Raw genomic sequence first — 19,319 nt, forward strand, 5'->3', positions numbered from 1 at the left:
ATTAACGTGGGATGTTGAAATATGGCCTCCTCCAAACGCAGCCTCATATTAAAACGCTCCCCATGTGGTGTGCTGACAGCAGGCCTTCATGTGCACAGCAGCTTTAACTGCAGCAGATAAGATCACCGGTGTCACCAGGGAGCCAATCTCCACTGTAAACAAAGCCCCACTGACCACAAGAGGAAATAATTTACTGTTGCAGTTTAACAGTTTAGTGAGAAACGCCCAGCCATCTTCAGGAAGATGTTTATACACAGAATCAAAGGCATGTGGCCACAGACAGGTGAGACGTCTGACTGGAGAAACAGCTGTGCTCCTGAGGACCATGTCGAGTGGACGAGTGGAAATGAAATGTTTGCTTTGAGGAAAAATGTGTCATGCCTTAATTTCACATGTAAAGAAGTGGAAGCTCACCATGAATCCTTATCATGACGTGTTTCACAGTGAATTGATGTCCCGTCTTCCTAAAGAAAGGTATAATAAAAGTAGGACCGATGTCACGACTGTGACCTTTGTTGAAATGGCCACGTTTGTAATGTCACAGACCAGTTCCCCAAGAGTCCAGATAATGAGGACGTGAGGACGTAGACTTTCTTCCCCGGCTTCCAAATACAGCATATCTGATAAAACATGACTACTGCATAATTCAGCACAGACCAAAAGCCTACCAGCGGTCGTCAATTCCCCTCGCTCCCTCTCCCATCATTTCCTTTCTTCAAGTCTGTATTCTGAGCTTATAGCAAGGTTGTTTTATCAGATCCACAGCGGGCTGAAACTGATTGGCCAGCTTTTGTTTATCTTTCTGTGATGGTTTTAAGCCATGCCAATGTCATGTTTTAGCATCCTGCCTAGCATCAGCATGTTAGCATTGTCCCTGTGAGCATTTTAGCATGCTGACATGGGAGAAGAACGGCCTCACGACGGCCAGCATGGCTATAGACATTTAGTCTTGTTAGACCAAGAACACCGCTGGCCACACGTGGTGTGTTAAAGTGCAACAAGCCAAGTAGGTTTTCACATACCAGGAATTTGCCCCGCTCACAATACATATCTCAAAATGAAAGGAGCTGTATGGTGTCGCAAAACAAGAAGATGGAACGTGCACACCGACTTTTTACAAGCAAAACTAGAGGAGTAAACATGAAGCCATATGGACGGACTGATTCTGCATCATCATCACAAATTGTGGTGACTGACAGCAGTTCATGCAGCGTTTCACTGCGTCTTATGTTAACTTATGTTCTCTGGTGTCAGAAGTAACTGAGTATGAACATTCTTAGTTCAAACTGGAGCTCAACCGCACTCTATGGATAATGACGGGTCAAAACAGGATGTAAAAAGAGGCGTCTTGGACCATAATATTATGGCAGGGTTAATAATAGTAGTTTAGCTTTTGGACTGAAATCCCATATCTACCAAGAAAAAATTCTGCGGCTGGTCCGTTTTGCTTTCATACCACAAACGAGCAGCTCCACAGCCTGACACCACCTGAACAGGCGGATGTTTCAGAGCTCAGCTGACAGCATTCACACCAGCATAACCAAGGAGGCAAGTGAACCAAGGAGGCAAACGCACCAAAGTTAGTTTGAACCACAAACAACAGATAAGGTGTGAGAGAAACAAAGCACCTTGAAGTAATATCAGCCAGTATGTTTTGTTAAAAAGGCCTCAACATATGAATTTTTACACAGCTGCATATACCAACCAACCTCGAGGAGACTGGATCTTCACTGGGAATGTGTAGAGCAGCAGTTGTAGACACAACAGACACCCCTCACCCCTGTGAGCTCTGTGCAGCTCTGGCTCATTACTATTAGAGCAATCAGATCAATATAAAGCTCAATGTCATTCATTTAACAGGGTCTTATGAGTAAAATTTGACAATTTTCAGAACATGCCTGTTCAGAGTGGACAATCTAATTAAAGAAGAAACAATGGCATGTCATTTATAACATGTGTAATCTATTATATTAGTGCATTTAAGTTCTCTGGAAGTTTGCAGTGGTCTTTTGCATAGAGATTGCACTGAGCATGCAATCTGCTGTATGAACGCAACAAAAACGTGTTGTGCAGGAAAAGTAAATCCAAACATGCTGCTTGAAAAATGAAGACAGACAGCAATGCAGCAGTTGTATGATCAACTGCAGACTTGACTTACTGACTCCAAAACACACTTTGCACTCACCTTCCTCACGTCTCAAAAGCCTCACGGTTACTTTATGAAAGCACTTCCCTCAGCCTCAACTCACGGACAGCTCCCAGTACAACCAGAGAGGAAACAACCCGGAGAGAAATGCGGGATTAACATGTGGACGTCACCCGGCGCTGTCTCACACGGCAGAGCATGAGCCAATCACAACACAGCCACTCAGACACCAAACACACACACACACATATTGTAACCTGACAATACCAGCCAGTGAGGGAAACTGTAATACGAGCAGCCTGGTGACTAGCGGGCCGAGGCTCTGGGGCTCTCTCAGCCATAAACAGTGGCATCCCTGGCAGGAGACAAATTCAGCAGCTCTTTCTGTGGTGGACAGAACAATGGAAAGTGTGGCGTTTCCAATAGGCTTTGGGTAAAAAGAGCTACACATGGCAAAAATCTATACGTAAAAGTATGTCTTACTTGTCGTTAAGGTGATACTCCAGCTAAAATCTGTCTATTGGGAATGAAAACACACCACCCTCAAGGCTCAACTGTGGCTTAATTTACAGTGGACTGAGTCAAATAGCAACAATTTTATCATGGCAGGAAAGGAAGCTTACAACAAGGGCTGAGACTCACATTTATTTCATTATCAATTAACAGGACAAGACAATCAAAAGTTCCAAAAGCTGAAGATGATGCCTTCAAATTGTGCAATTTGTGCTTAAAAATGATTAAACGCTGATCAAGATTGCATTGATTAACTGACTTATCACCTCTGCTCTCATTTGATGGATTGGAAAGCCCCTTGAGGCTAATTGCTTGTGTTCTTTTGTCAACGATGCAGGCAGGAAATTTGCATGAAGGCAACACAAACAAACATGGAGGAGAGTGAACATGAAATTTACCTGGCTCTGGGTAAGTCTGAACAGAGACTCCAGTGAGCCAGGACAAAATGGGGAGCTCGTACCTATAAGAGGAACTACTTCCACCGTATGGATGTGCTTTAGGTATGAGAAGTCTGACACGGACCAGATAACCATACTTTTAACCTGCAGACTGGTCCCCACAACAGGCTAAAAACACCACTGACCTCTTTTACCACCAACACAAGAGCCATGTCAAACAGCCTGGAGAGAATCTACAGAGAGCCGCAAAGCATGGCCGAATGCTCAGAACAAAGAACAGGATCAGATGTAGCAAGAGTGAAAATTCACAGCCTTGTGTCTGTGCATTAAGAAGCTGGAGACAGGATGAGTTTGTTGATCTTAGCATTAAGCTGACTAAGACAAATATGGTCTGTTTAACCTGCACATTAGCAAATATGCAAAATGACAATTTGCAGTTTGATGGGAGTTTCATGCTGTGAATGACAGCTGTGGACAGTGACTTCCTGGAGGTTTGTTGTTGCAGCAGGGCTGTTGGGTCTGGTACCACCATCCTGTACTGAGACCAAACCTACTTAGTGGTAACAACTACCTGTACTCAGTCTGGAGTTGTGTTTATACAAGCAACACCTCTTTGAGTGACAGGTACAGGAACAAATGGATAAAAATACAACATGAACTGAGCTAAAGCACATTCCTGCTTCACACGATACGATCAGATCATGATATTATCAAACAAAAATCACAGGTATCCACCGAAACAGAAGTAAAGCTGCCCGCAGCTTCTGTTCTCAGTGAAGAAGCAAATTACAAACTTTTCAAAGCCGCCTTTTAAGCCCACAGAGGGTGAGCATACCAAGAAAAGGTTTTAAATGAAGTATTCTCTTAATTAAAAGATGTCACAGATTCACCTGCGTATGGGATCAGATGGTACACACACGAAACAAACCATCAATCTGAAACCCAACATGTGCGCTCTTTCCACTCAAATGTGGAGTCATTTTATTGTCTCTTTTTTACTTATGAGTGTTACATTACATTTTAGGCAGTTTGGGTATATATTGCCACTGCATTGCAAGTTTCATCTAGTAAAACTAACAAAGGAAGCACATGGTTTCACTGAATCTGGGCCTTTTGGGAAAAAGAAAACAGAAAATAAACCCTAAATCAAATGTGGTGCTTTTAGTAAAGAAGTCCAGCATGACACCAACTTAAGGCTGGTTAACTCTCCTGATGAGGGCTCAGTTCTGGCTAAATTGAATCCAACTGCCCACACTGCCTTGTTGTGAAATGCCTCAACTTGACAGGCAAAGTCTGTGCATGCCTGCATAGCTGAGGGATTATCACAATATCAATTGAGCCCTGAATTCAGTTTGCACCTGCCTCGTCCTGCTTAACGTACAAGAAACAGGCAGGATTTTTCACTCCCCCTCCGTCAGACAACGTGCCTTTAATTCACGAGTCGTCCTCAGAGGATAGCGACAAACGGGGAGGCGAGCTGCTACTACAAACTGACTCCTCCACCTGACTTTCGCAGCCTTGGAGGATTTATAAATAAAAGCCTTCGTACCTTCGGCGGGGCAACAAGCGCCGTCACCTGATGTCCATGATTCTCAGTTTGTGCATAACACAGCATATTGGAAAAAGCTGCTTCCTGATATAAAGTTTGGGTCTGTTCATGCACAAATCACCACAAACCTGGCAGAAAACCTTACAGCATCATCACTTCAGAGCCGGGCCCGAGCGAACAGACAGCAAATCACAATCATCCCTGAAGAGCTTCTCCTCTGCTCCCACTCCTGTGCTTGGTGTAAGTTCTCTAAATAACATCTAAATAACAAAAAAACTCACGAGCAAGAAAAGAAATGCAGGCGGCTGATGTTGGCTTATCCCTCATGTATCATTATCTGCATGTATGCTGGCAGATCTGATCACGTGTTACAGGATTCAAGTTTAAAGTTGAAACCTGAACACACCCTGCCTCCGCCCAGTGCATGTTTTGTTCAATGTACATGTATATGAGCCGTAGTGTCAAGAGAAATATTTATTGTGATCTTAAAAACTACGATGTTACTGTTTTGACTTCAAGACTGTCTTCCCGCCTCCATGCACCTTGCATGGTGTGCCAGAAACCTTCACTGCCTAAAACCAATACACAACATAGATTAGCCGATGCACCATCAGCATGGGTAAGGCGGTGACAGACAATCTAGGGTTTTGGGGGCTTCAGTGCTTCACCCCATTCTGTTTACATTCTGTGCATTTTCTGCCATTCCTCCCAATGTAGTCAAATATCAAAACAATGATTTGCAGCATGCCTCGTCAGGCAGAGTGTCTTCACTTCGGGGCATCTTTTCATGGTGCAATTAATGTAATTCAACAGGTATGGAAGGTAGGCCGAAATATCTGTCGAAGTACTGTTCAGACAACTCAACAGGTATTAATGTGGGATCAGAAAAGTTGTGGAAGCCGCTCAAGAGAAATGAACAGAAATTCACCCGAGAGACCAGGAAATGACACACAATGACACTCATTTAAATCAAATTGATTTGCAATTGGAAAATGTCAATGATCCCTCCTGGTCATCTCTGATATGAAGAGCACGTGATGACTGAGAGGAGGCATGAATGAAAGAAAGGGATTAACATACCAGGAAACAAAACATCTTTGTGAAATACACTTCAAGGTTTAGCCGGGGGTTAATCCCAGCCACGCTGAGAAATACCTTCACTCATTCATGTTTGCCGCGACAACTTACTGCCAACAGAAATCTCACACAAGTTGAAGCACGCTGGACTGAACCATGCAACAATCCACCATGTGGTTAAAACAACTAGATCCTCAACAAGAGGAGAGCCTGTAGACGTCACAAGGAGGGAGCATTTCAGTCCACGATAGCGGGACAGTTTAAGTCACAGTTCTGCACAGTTTGTTTTTTTGTATGCCTTCATGACAGTCAGTGAAGCAGCAGCTGACACGGAAGCTTGCAAGAAAATCAATTAACCTGAGCAGATGCCACTGACGGGGCCTAAAAGGCGAAAGAGGTTATCAAGGACATCATCAGCAAGACAACAGCTTCCTTTCATCAAGCTAAGCCTGGACAGACACAAAGGAGCAGTGGAGCTGGTTAATAAGCACAGCTAAAGTCGGGTGGTTTGAAAGTCGGGTTGTTAAAATGAATGTTTCCTAACAGTCTGACTGTATTTCACTGTATTATAATTACTAATCACAAGGATCAAATTTAACTGGTTTGAACAGTCTAATGTTTCCTCTATTCACTTAAATACACCAATTAGGTTTCTTGTCAATAGTTAGAGAAGAAGACTGATACCACACTCATGTCTGAACGCCAAATATGATGATACGACCAGCAGCAGGCTAACTTAGCTTAGCCTAAAGACTGGAAACAGGGGAAAAATCTAGCCTGGTTCTGTTAAACGGCTTCCTGACAGCACCTGTAAAACAATGCATTGTATTTCATTTGATTATTTATTGATCTATACACAGATTTATGTGGCACGATATATCTTGGCCGGGACCAGTAACTCTCTGGAGTCTCTGCTAGATCACAAAAACTAGTTACCTAAGAATAAGTTAGCATGCATGTTCACACTTCTTTGTAAATAGTGTGGGCCGAGCAGCTGTACTAAGTATGAACATTTTAAATAATAATTTAACACGGGTTCATATTGGGACCCATCACAACAACACCTCACACGCTGAAAATAGTACTTCATGAGGTAAACGTAAACAACTTAAACGTGTGTATTATAAGCGCATGAAAACACTAAACCCAGCCGACACAAAACTCTCCAAATCCATCCCAGGCCATCTCGAACTCTGTTAAGCCTCTAAGCACTGATTTAAAAGGATTTTCGAGCAGTTCTGCCAGAGCTTTGATCACTCCAATAATGACTTCCTAGCAAATTTGCAAACAATGTGGGGCTGGCCTGGCAACTGCCCCAGGGCCCCGAAAATCTCTTATTAGGATTCCCTGAAGCTTGACTTTTCTTTTTGTCCTCCGTTTAAAATCTGCTGTACTGGCCTTGTTATTTTAGGTTTTACAGGTTTATGCCTAATAGAGGCTACTTTGATGATCTTTGATATCTCACAAAACACATTCAGCCTTCATCAGATATGTACTTTTGGACAGTCGTCACTACAGTGTGGTATTTGCAGGGGAGCTCTGACTGTTTCGTTTCACTGGATGTTCTGTTCAAAGTAGATTTGATCTTATAATAACAGGGCAGTCCCTGAGGATCATGTAGGTCTTCATCCCACACTTTAAGACCTGAACAGCTGTAACAACTCCCTTCACCTCCACGGTCAAACACCAGTAAGCGTGGTTTCATCGGGGTGAAGCTCTCACAGACGAAAAAAGATACGAGTACAGATGGGTACAGAAAAATTCATCTAAAGCCAAAAAGGCAGTATTTTAAGCACTAAAACATGCAAGAGAAGCACAAATGGGACGGAAGCATGCACAGATGTTCGGCCAGAGCTGAAATTACAACTCAGCATCCCCCCTGCATAAAATTACAGAGGAAACACCACGGCCAGGATCCCACAAGAACTGTACAGCCGCAAGAAAAGCAGGGCCAGATTTGACGTGCAACCGGCTCAGACGGGGCAGTGGAGTGGAAGTCGTTTTCTCTAAACAAACTCAGGAGGGATGGGAGTGATAATCACAGGGCAGCGGAGGCTGGGGGTGACACATCCGAGCAGGAGGGGGCCCAGCTTTGATCGTGTGGACAGAGGGGTCGTCTCACTGAGGTGTTAATTGAGAGACCTCTGCCATATGTGCCACAAAGGCTGAGCGGCAGGCCTGATGATGTGGACCCAGAGCGCCGCTAAGCCTGATGTACCAACCGACGGCAGGCCGTTCTTCCACCCGATCGGCTTACGTGTGAGTGTGAAACCAGTGAGAGGCTGAGGAATGCTCTGCGTGCTGCGGGAGGACATGAACAATGTACAGATTTAACACTGAGCTTGTTACAGTGCGAACAAGCTCAGAAATGTCAGAGAAGTAAACAAGAGGCACGTGAGCTGCATACATACTGACACCAGTGTGATGCATTCATGCTAATGAACAGCCATCAGTTTACTTGAGCAGTGCTTTCATAAGAAGATACTTTCTACTTTCTTAAGTGGCAGTGATACGCATCTTAATTATAAACTTAACTCGTTGCAAAGAAAAACAGCTTTTCCTTATTATGTGGAATTACGCTGCAAGAAAAGCATGATTTTAACAGATGACTGAAGTCAGCAATGTTGTTTTCAAGCGACTGATCCTCCAGAATGTGCAGACAGATGGGCAGACAGACAACACCTTGAAGACATAATGTCCCGTATACTGTGCACCATGGTGGCAGCACAAAAAACAAGACTGGGCTGCTGACTGCAGTGTCCAAAACAACATTTCTGGCTCTGCTGCCAAAGGACCGCTGAGCGGAAAAGAAAACAAGTTCCAGCCAAGATTTAAGATCGCCACTTAGGCCACTTAAGACAAATATACATCTATCGCCAGTTTATCAGGTACACTTAGCTGAAAGCGACGCAGCCTAACACAAGAGCTCTGCAGAAAATCCTTTATCCAACTGTTCAACTTCAAACTTTATTAAATAAACCAATAATTAATAAAGACTGGGCAGTTACATCATATCATCATTTCTTAGATCATTTTTTCCTGCTGGACAAAAAACATTAAAGAAATTTTTTCAAAGTGTTTTATAGACAATATGATATTTTCCCAAAGTGACCGTACAAAAGATCACCAGGTTCACCAAAGCCACACCAGGCCGGTACTTTTGTGTCTGAAGGAATGCTTTGTTTGCTCTCTTGGATGAAAGCGCTGTTTATAATCTCCATTCTTATTACACCCAAGTGTAGAAAAATGGATTCAGGGATATGCCAGAAGTGCCACTCTGGAAGCCAAAGAATTTCATTAGAGCGCTGTGACAGAGCTCATATTCTTCCCCTTGACATATCAATTCAGAGCTTTATCTGGAGAGAAAAAGTGGAAAAGCCTCTGAGGCCGGCAGAGGATGAAGAGCCCTCTATTTGATCCCAGCTCAATGGGGACCACCATCCAGCTCTGCCTACGTCCCCCTTACTCTGATCCGAAAATTCTTTAGCTCCCCACAACTTTTCTCCTGAGCTTTCATCTGCCTGCTTCAACCTGTGACAGTGAGCCAATGGGCTGTGGCACGCCGAACCAGAAGAGGAGAGCATGAATGAACCAACTCTGCTGTAAGGTGTGGGGACCTGACACCAGATCTGACCCACAGTGGCTTCATTTCCACCGTGTGCAACATTTCAAAGTTGACGACAGCAGCCCATAAAGACACTTTTGTTCAGAGTCAAACACTGTACCAGGTTTCACGCTGCGAGGAAGAGAGAAAATGAGCACAGTGGAAGAAATGGTTCTCCTGCAGGACTGAGGTAAGGGTGTTTGGGACGTGCAAATCTGTGGTGGAACCTGATTTAAGCTGTTAAATGCATGGCAAAGATGAGTCAGTGTGGATCACACAATGGTGAGGGATTACTGAATCACACGAGAGAGGAAGGTCGGTGTGTGAATGCAGTTTAAAGAGCAAAATCCTTAAAAAACAAAAAAAAGAGCTGCTACAAGTCAACAAAGCTCCAAGTGCAAACTTTAACTGATCACCAAACATTTCCCTCTCCTCCTGTGAGGCACGCACCTTTCCCCGCACCTGGAGCTCAAAGTACAACAGACATGTGAGACAACTCCAACACCTCCACCTGTGCGGCGCGAGCCAGCTTTGCTTGAGGGGGGTGAAAAGGGCTCCAGATTACCGCGACGAGCAGCTACAACAAACACCATATGACTTTAAACATAATCCCGCTTAACTAGCAGCGCTTCATGGGATTGTCTGGTCTGGTCGCCGCAGGAGCACCTGACCCAGAACACGCATGGAAGACGCGCTGAACTCCACCGAGGAATTAAAACCAAGGGCTCGTGCGTACGTACGTGCGTGCTTCGGCGCAAAAACACCCGCAAAAGTTTAACTAGGCGAATGGCGGTGGAGCTAACACATCCCTCGCGTGCATCAGAGGCTCCCTGCAACTGAAAAAAAGCGCTTCACTTACCGACGCAGAGTGTCTCCCGAGCTCTTTTCGGACTCCTCCTCGCTGATAGTTCAACTGTTTGTCCTCGGGGTCAAATTGTCGGAGGGTAAATCGCCCGGATAAGGCAGCGCCTTGGCGTCAAACTGAACGTGGTTATGCTTTCGCCCCCGCGGTACACGACACGTCCCGTCCGCTCCACCGGCAGCCTCTTTGTACTTGTCCGCTCCAGCAGAAAGTCGCGGAGCCGCGGGCATGCGCAGTAGGTGCCCTGACGAGCCCAGCCTGCCTCGTGCGCGTATGAAGGTCAGTCGGTGCTACAGGTGTCAGACACCTGCCGCGAGGCTGGACCAACCTGGAGGAGTGAACGAGCAGGATGTGTGGCTTGGAGCTGACCCGGAGACGAGTTAAAGCAGTGTTAGAGGACTTTAAAGAGGACTTTAAACAAAGCAAACGTAGATATGCACATTGGTATGAGCAAAGCGGTAATACATGTGTAATCTGGGGAGAAAAACAACCCAGTGTCGCAAGGAAGGGGTGACAGACATAGATATTAAAAGTGTCAGATTTGTTAGGGTAGTGGACGCATGAGAGCCTAAACCCCATCTTTTATGTTTAGTTTTCTGAATATCGTATAAAAACCCTGTGAATCACGTTGAGTCTGAAAAAACACCACCTTAATAAACTTTTCTGACTGTTGACAAAGTTGAGGTCGGGCCACTGTGCGCTAAACAAAGCGCTGATAATGGAAGATGAACTCCAAACAGGCTGCAGGGACGTCAGGAAGAGAGATGGTGAGGAATAAGATGAGGGAATTAGGGGTTCAGGAATTCACATTAAGAGGATTATTGAGTTTGGTTGAGACAGCGAGGGAACTATGAGCTTTCTGGAGGGACACATTTTTATGGGATATGATAGATGCGCCGGTACTAGTGAAATAGTGAGTCATGGATTTTATAGAAGGACTAGATTGTAAAACATGGAGGATAAAATAACCACAACGTGGGTGTTAGTTCATGACAGAAAACCTTATCTGCTGCTGCTGGTTAACGTTATTCATCACTTTAGTTTAACTTTATCCCTTCAGCAAAAGAGACTAATCGCATTTGTTAGCTGACATTAATATGAACTGTTAACTGACATGTTCACGTGTTTAAATCTTTTGTGGCTTTTATGAACAGTTCACATGCTGAATGTTCACTAAATGTTTATCTTACGCCAAAGAATATAGTTCTTGAAGCTTGAAGCGTTTCCTAAAGGGCAGCTCTGCTTTGGCGCATTGAATGTTTCTTAATTGTTCTGTGTCACAGAGGTGCGTTTTTTAGGGCCTAATTAACAAGATTGTGTAAATATAAAGCTATACAGTGATTATATGGAAGATGAATGATAATTCTAGTCTACCAAAACACACCGACGGTGCTTGGGAGCTTGTGAGCGTCCCAAACGATGTTGACTGGCCCACAGCGCCATCTCGTGGCCTTTTGCTTTAACAGCATTAACTAGATGAAGTTTAACAATATACTTCTGTATTTCCATTTTATGGTACTTTGTACCTCTAATCCATTGCATTTTATTGGCAAATACTGGTACTTTTTCTCCGCTATATTTACTTGACTTAACTCCAGTTTCTTTACAGATCCAGATTTTCTTTACAGATTCAGATTAATTGGCTAAAACAAAATATAGAAGAAAAAAATTCTGATTTAATATCATAGATTAAGATAAAACTTTATTGATCCCAGGGTTTCACAAACTACACAGCAGTATATGAAGTCATTAAAATGAGCTCCACCTTTACCAGCTTCAGCTTTAAAGTGATGGACACAATGCATGCATGCAATAATTAGAATCCACTAATACACATTATTCTGAAATGGGCCATTCTGTATAATGGATATTTTTAATTGTGCTACTTAAAGTAAGTTTATAATTTGATGATAATGCAAATTTGGATGGCATGGCTTTTTACTTGTAGCAGAGCATTTCTACACCGCAAACCTCTACTTTTACTTACGTACAAGATCTGAGTACTTCTTCCACTTCTGATTGCGAGCTGATATTTAAAGCTGAACATATCAAACCAGTGATTGAAAAGCCAGTGAGTGACTGCTACTCTCAGCAACAGGTTAGCTTGTTCACCTTAAACTAAAAGTATTACAATGACAGCTGTAAAATATAGAAAAAATAATGCATGAAATGTGTTCAAACTCCCCATTTTGGAAACAATGACCACTTTGACCAAATTGAAGGCTGTAGACTCTGTTTGCTTTGGCACTTTATTTTGTATTTATTTAACCAGGTCACACTTTCGCTGAGATTAAATTCTCTTTTTCATGAGAGAAAAGGCCAACATGACAGTAAGACATAAGCCTGTGTTAGGATAGATAGATAGATAGATAGAATAGCTAAATGGGGGGGGGGTCAAGAAAATCTGAGACTGAAAAGTGCAAGAGGCAAGAAGAATGTGAACACTATCAGAGAGAAAACACTATTCACACACGATCGTCGTCGGACCTGCTGAAAAGCACACGACGCGTCTTGTGCAACGACACTTTGCACTCAGGCATGCACAGCGTCTATTATTCTGGTCACATCCCTCCATTGGTAACATTATCATTTCATCACTCCTCAGCTCAGTTGCCACAAAGCGGGCAGTGTTTTCCTGCGGGGCCACACCCCTCCCGCTGCTCACGATTGGCCCCTTCTGTCCTCACTCCTTCCACTGAGTTCCGCCTTGCGCAGCATTTAAGTCCTGCCGCGTTTCCTCCAACTTCTACTCTCAGGCTTCAGGAGATCATCTGCCACCATGTCCGAGCAAGGAGCCTTCGACACCAACGTGGTCACCGTGACCCGGTTCGTCATGGAGGAGGGCAGGAAGGCCAAAGGCACCGGAGAGCTCACCACGCTGCTGAACGCTCTGTGCACGGCGGTGAAAGCCATCTCCTGCGCTGTGCGCAAAGCTGGGATCGCCCACCTGTGAGTGATCGTCACCGAGTGCATGATATGCTTTTATAAGATATGTGTTTTAAAGTACCACTGACTGAGCTCTCGTGCATCCACGTTGGCAACAACTGAGCAGGAGTTTCAGGTTCTAGTGAGCCAATCAGGAAGCGCATACCTGACACCATCACGCCCACTTTCAAACGAGTTGTTCCTCATGCAGTTTATTTCTAATTAATTTCAACAAACTCATTTCTGTCACGTGCAGAGTGTCGGTTGTGTGCAGCCTTGTTGCCAGACTCCATTAGAAAAGCACGTGCAAGAGAAAACCACGCATTCCTCAAACAGCTGTGTGTTAATATCGTATCTGTTTATATTGTATCATTACTCTGTGCTGTGTTGGTCCTTTTGAACTCTTTTACTCTTGCCAGTTTCCTGGTTAAGGAAACTGAGGATTCATGACAAACTAGACATATTCCCTAAAGAATGAATGCACATGTGTACACATTACAATACAGCGTTTGTATTTGTTGTTTTCATGTGACCCTCATGAGCAGAGGTCTGTTGCATGTGCTAAACTTTTGCAGCTGATGAGATGACTCAGACTTCACCCTAGTGGCAGAGGCAGCACTCCACTCAATCACCAGCTAACCTCCACAGTTTAGAAATGCAGAGTCATGCATCAGTTGCAGTTTTTTTCCCATCCAATCTTGAGATCGTGTCATGATTTTTATTCCAGTCAGAGTAATCTCAGTGTAAAAACTGTTCAGCTGTTTGAATGTCCCTTTGTGCACACAGAAGAGCAACCACAGAGCTGAATCTGAAAACACAAAAGTAGAACTGATTTTTGGTGCACGCTTTAACGCTGGTGATCAGGTGAAATCTTGATGAGATCACACTTTCACTCTCTCACTGTTTTTAATCTTTTCTGTGTCATCAGGTATGGCATTGCAGGCAGCACCAACGTGACGGGTGACCAGGTGAAGAAGCTGGACATTCTGTCCAATGACCTGGTCATCAACATGATCAAGTCCTCTTTCACCTCCTGCGTGCTGGTGTCCGAGGAGAATGACAAAGCCATCATCATAGAGCCAGAAATGAGGGTGAGTGGAGAAAGAAGAGACTTTGGTTTAGATGTTGCTCCCAGGGGTCTTTAATGCCCCTGAATCTGTGAGTGAGGCTGTCATTTCTGTGGGATCTCATCTCTGGCATGACCCGTCTGCACGCTGAAACAGGATCAGCCGGTTCAGCCAGTCTGTGTTAATGCAGATGTCTGTTTTCAGATCTTTTCCTCATGGGACCTTATCTCTTATAACTGGTTCAGTAAAACATACTTTTTCAGTTCCTGTTGAAATAATTCTTGTATGAAATTACTTCCAGACTGACCCTTTGCACAGCAATAATCAAACTTGCGACCAGTTGTCACTGGCAGATTCACTTAATGGTTCCCTGTGGAGTTTTAGACTTCTGGTAGCTATTTTAACACACAATGTATTTTTCGAGCAAACAAATGTAAACAAAACTTTTGTTTGTTTACCAGAAAACTCCACAAGACCCATTTAACAGCAGATGACAGTATAAGTTATTTGCAGTACTCTTCCTTCTCTTGCAGGGCAAATACATTGTGTGCTTTGATCCTTTGGACGGCTCCTCCAACATCGACTGTCTCGTCTCCATCGGAACCATTTTTGCCATCTACAAAAGGGTATGAACACTGGTCCAAGTACTCAGCATGAACAATCTTTGTCCTCCACTTACAAACATCAGTCAAGTGATGACTTTACTGTTGTTGTTTTTTATATTGCCGTTCATATTTGCACCAAACAGAGTTTTTGAAGGCCAAGACAGTTTACTCATAGGCCCCAGAATTACATTATCCAGGTCAAAAACCCTTTGAGAAAAAAGAAAAGTAAGTGTCCATGGGGGAAAAAACAGGTGTAACCAACACTTTTACAACCCCCCTTTTACAGCACCACTGAAATGATAAATGAACGCTGACATTAGTTCGCACTGTTTCCCTCAGGCCACAGATGATGGTCAGCCCTCTGAGAAGGACGCCCTGCAGCCTGGCAGGAACCTTGTGGCGGCAGGCTACGCCCTCTACGGCAGCGCCACCATGATGGTGCTCTCCACCGGCCAGGGAGTCAACTGCTTCATGCTTGACCCAGTAAGGCCTCTCTGTGTGTCGCCATGTAAAAAATCCTGCAAGTTGATTTTGCACAGAGCACGTGGTGCTGAGGTCATGGATAACCTTCTCTGCTCTTTGCTCATCAGTCCATTGGCGAATTCATCCTGGTCGATCGAGATGTGAAGATCAAGAAGCGAGGCAAGATTTACAGCTTGAACGAGGGCTACACGAAGCACTTTGACCCCGCTGTCACAGAGTACCTGCAGAAGAAGAAGTTCCCTCAGGTGACACTGATGTCAGGGCAGCTTTGAGGGCTTTGAGCTGAGTTCCAGATATTCTGCTAACTGTTACTGTACACACCTGTGGCTTAACAGAGGCAGTTTGGGTTTATGTGTATTTAGTCATCAGTGACAGTGGACATTAATCAACATACATTTGTCATTGTTTGCTCAGATTGACTAGTTCTTAACTGCACTCTTGGGTGCATTTTCAAATGTAGATTGGGTCCCATGCAGGTTTAAAATGCAAACTAACGCACCACCTTGAATGACTGTAGGATGGCACTGAGCCCTACAATGCCCGCTACATTGGGTCCATGGTGGCAGACGTGCACCGAACGCTGATGTATGGAGGCATCTTTTTATACCCAGGGAATGTGAAGAGCCCCAGCGGGAAGGTAAGGTCCCTTTTTGATACATGCCACGTCAACAATACAAGTATGTGGATATTGTGTAAAGAGGAGGTTTGCTTCCTGTAGTTAACACACACATACACACACACACATCAGCAAAGATGAGGCTGGTGATATCCAGTCATTGTCAGTCAATCCCTTGACATGACTGAAAACCAAAAAAACTAAACATATGTTTAATGTTCCCAACAACCTCTGTAGATTCATTCAGCCACTTGTTAGCTAACACCTTTCTTGAGACACGTGAAAGCTTCAGAATTCAAGAGCGAGGTGTTCACTGACTTATTTTATGTCGCAGAACTTAAGGTAAAAATCTGTGGAGCTTGTGTTAACCACAGACCTTATTTCTAGAATCTAAACAATAACCTTATCAAAATGACCCTTTAACCCCCAGAAGTGCAACAAAGCGAACTCATTTGTTGGTTTTAGGACGTATTCCTGCAGCACTCTAACCTCAACTTCTCCAGTCTCTGTCACTCACCCAGTGCCACTGGTTCCTACTCCTATTTTCAGCCATTGGTTTGGTATGTTAGCAAGCAGTGCAGTGTATGTGGGGGCGACTCAAAATAAACTACAGAGTCCACGTTCATCATAATGAATGAACATGTCTCCCAACAGTGTGTTTTTAATAGTTACCAGAGGTCCAGGACACAGAGGAGTAAACTATGTCAGGCTGTGGATACACACACACACACACACACACACACACACGATGCTTTGATAGGATCATGTCAGTGTTGGTTTTAATCTTTTCATGAGATCTGTTGATATTAAGAACATGTTAATAGCATCATCAACCATAAAGTGGCTACAAGTCATCCTAAACTCTGTTATTTATGTTCAGCTTTCCTGAACCAGTAAAAAAACGAGTGTAACATGAGACCATAGCAAAGAAAGTGTCACAATGTTGTGTCTTCACATCCGTCCAGTGTGTGCAAGACTGAGCCAAACAAGATGTTGTCACATGTTAAAGAGGTAGAAAGCAGCTGACTTTAATGTGTAAGAGCATAAGAGATGGCGAGCGGACAGAAGGAGTGTTTTCAAAAGAATGAAACCCCCAACAGAAGATTAGAAAGAAATGCAACACGATCAGTAAAAATAAGATATTTCAATGAAATAATCAAGGCAAAAGCAAGTTTTAAAAGTAAGCTTTAGGGTGTGTGTGTGAGGGAATTTACAGAAGTGTAATGTTGAATATTTACGGACGGATTGTTCCAGGTTTGATCCATAGTACAGCAGCTGTCTCTCCATATTTCTTTGTCGTAAAAGAGGTTCACAGATTTTAAAGTCTATATCTTAAACCAGTAGCCAGGTGTGCATATGAACGCTGTAATCGTTTCTCTTCCTCATGTGCGCAAATGTAAGTGATGGAGGACAAAGTCTGCAGTCCTCATCCTGCACAAAAGTTTATCTGAAGCTGACATGAGGCTTCAGCAGTCTGAGTTTAACATATCTTTCAAATATGCTCTTTGTGTTTCACTGGACAGTGTTTCTGCACTGAGCTGCACGAGAGAGGAAATCTTATACTGAAAAGACTTCTGAGGCCTCGTATCAGCCTCAGATGAACTGGAATCCATTTTCCCATCTTCTCCTTTGTATGCACATTGAGACGAGATCTCTTGATGAGCAGGAGAAATGATGACAGCAGTGTTTCAGTGTTCGAATGGATAACTGACTATTATTTTAAGACAGAGCTGAAAGCTATCCTTTAACTGCTGGTACATTTAATGCTGCAGTGTTTGCTGACCTTAGGCACTGGCTGAGAGTACAGACATATAAAGGCATAGGAGGGAGAGACGGTCGCTCAGTATGACAGTGCTAAACCATTCAGGCCATTGTAAACTAATAACAGCACTTTAAATTTCAATGTTCCTTTTGGCGAGTTTGACATTAGGACCAGAAACTAAACTGCTCTCTTCTCAAAGCTGCGGCTGCTGTACGAAGGCAACCCCATGGCCTACATCATGGAGCAAGCGGGCGGCATGGCCTCCACCGGCTTCGAGACCATCCTGGACATCCAGCCTGACAGCATCCACCAGCGGTCTCCCGTAGCTATGGGCTCCCCCGAAGACGTGTTGGAGTACATCGCCATCTGCAAGAAACATGCCAAGAAGTGAGACTGCACAGACGCACTCCCACAGCCTTCAGTGGCCGGTGGAAAAACCCTGTATCTCCAAACCTTCCACATCTACGGGACTGAGGAAGGTGGCCTGTCTGTGTTTTTGATAACCTCTTGTGGAGTTTGAAATGGTTTAAGCCTAGAAATGTTACAGGGTTTTCAGGTCACACCAGCAATATTCATGTTCTATTTGTGGAAAGCTGACAGATAATAGAAAGACTGTGGTTCAGTGGAAACATGGAAACTGTGGCTCATGGGCTCAATAACACACACATTCCACAAAAAACTACCAAAGACCAAAAATGGGCCAAAAAACAAAGACAAATGCACTTGAATAAACAAAACGTTCCTCCTCACTTTACCTCCAGTGGTGCCTTAATTAGAATAAAGATGCTTTCTGCACACATAAAGGACCAAATGCAAACCTCTATGCAAAACCTGATGACTTTATTCTGTGAACAACTGTTTGAATGATGAAGTCTCAATAAATCAACAAGTCTGTGAAGACAAAATCAGTGTTTCCATCATTTTGAGCTATGTGTTTGGACATTTTTAAAACCCACTGATGTGCAGTTTGTGTATTCATTGAGAATTGACTCTTTTGAAAAGGTCAGAGATGCTGTTTGAGTCTTTTACAGTAAGAAACATGCAGCTTTTTACAATGTGTGGATACAATAAGCAGATACTGTAAGACCTGGAATAAGTTCATGAAGTTTGAGAAATTAAAAAGTTGGGAGATATACTGTCTATAACAGTTACAAGATACTTCATCCAGAGGCGCTGACCTTTAAGCTAAAGGTCAGTGGAAGCTCACAGAACCCTAATGACATTTAAAGCTCACTTCAGCTGCTGTTGTGCTGAAACCGACATGCAGCAGCCGAGTCTTTCTCTACTCTCTTAATATTAAATTCACATCTCCTTCAGCCTTAACCCAAAGTGTCTTGTAGCTGGGGAGCATAAAATACTGAATGAAAACCAGATTAACGCTAAACCGTAGAAGCTGTTCTGAGTTAGATGTAAAGAGAAACGAAACGTTCTGAGTAAATAGCTCAAAGATCATATGCACATCCTCGCTCAGTTCATTTAAAGCCTCAACATTTCCTGCACGATGTCTCATAAAAAAAGCACTCTTATGAACTTTGATATATAGGAAGTTGTTCCTCTATTGTCACAGCAGATGACTCTTCTCAGGTTCATGTGCAAACAAATGTGGTTAAACTAGTGAGAACTGACCTCAGAGCTCTCGTGTTACCCAAGTTTGGAGTTGCTGGTGTCAAACATTTTGCAAGCCTTTTGACTAAATGAATAACAGTGCTTGT

At 43.6% G+C, this 19,319-nt stretch overlaps 2 protein-coding genes across 2 annotated transcripts in view; one reads left to right on the forward strand and one right to left on the reverse strand.

Annotated features, from left to right (window-relative positions):
• The window catches only part of kank1a (KN motif and ankyrin repeat domains 1a), a 53,764-nt gene extending 43,425 nt beyond the window's left edge, over positions 1-10,339 (reverse strand). Inside the window, exon 1 of the mRNA XM_076730365.1 lies at positions 10,147-10,339. The gene's annotated coding sequence lies outside the window, so the exon portion shown is untranslated. The remainder of the gene's footprint in view (positions 1-10,146) is intronic.
• Positions 10,340-12,858: 2,519 nt separating this feature from the next.
• fbp1a (fructose-1,6-bisphosphatase 1a) lies at positions 12,859-18,503 on the forward strand. Its single transcript, XM_076730896.1, has 7 exons — positions 12,859-13,098; positions 14,003-14,165; positions 14,675-14,767; positions 15,086-15,229; positions 15,337-15,474; positions 15,747-15,866; positions 17,807-18,503. The coding sequence occupies exons 1-7, from the start codon at positions 12,929-12,931 to the stop codon at positions 17,996-17,998; spliced, it is 1,020 nt and encodes a 339-aa protein (XP_076587011.1). The 5' UTR covers positions 12,859-12,928; the 3' UTR covers positions 17,999-18,503.
• Positions 18,504-19,319: the final 816 nt, after the last annotated feature.

Source organism: Chaetodon auriga, chromosome 5, assembly GCF_051107435.1.
Source record: "Chaetodon auriga isolate fChaAug3 chromosome 5, fChaAug3.hap1, whole genome shotgun sequence".
Classification (NCBI taxonomy): Eukaryota; Metazoa; Chordata; class Actinopteri; order Chaetodontiformes; family Chaetodontidae; genus Chaetodon; species Chaetodon auriga.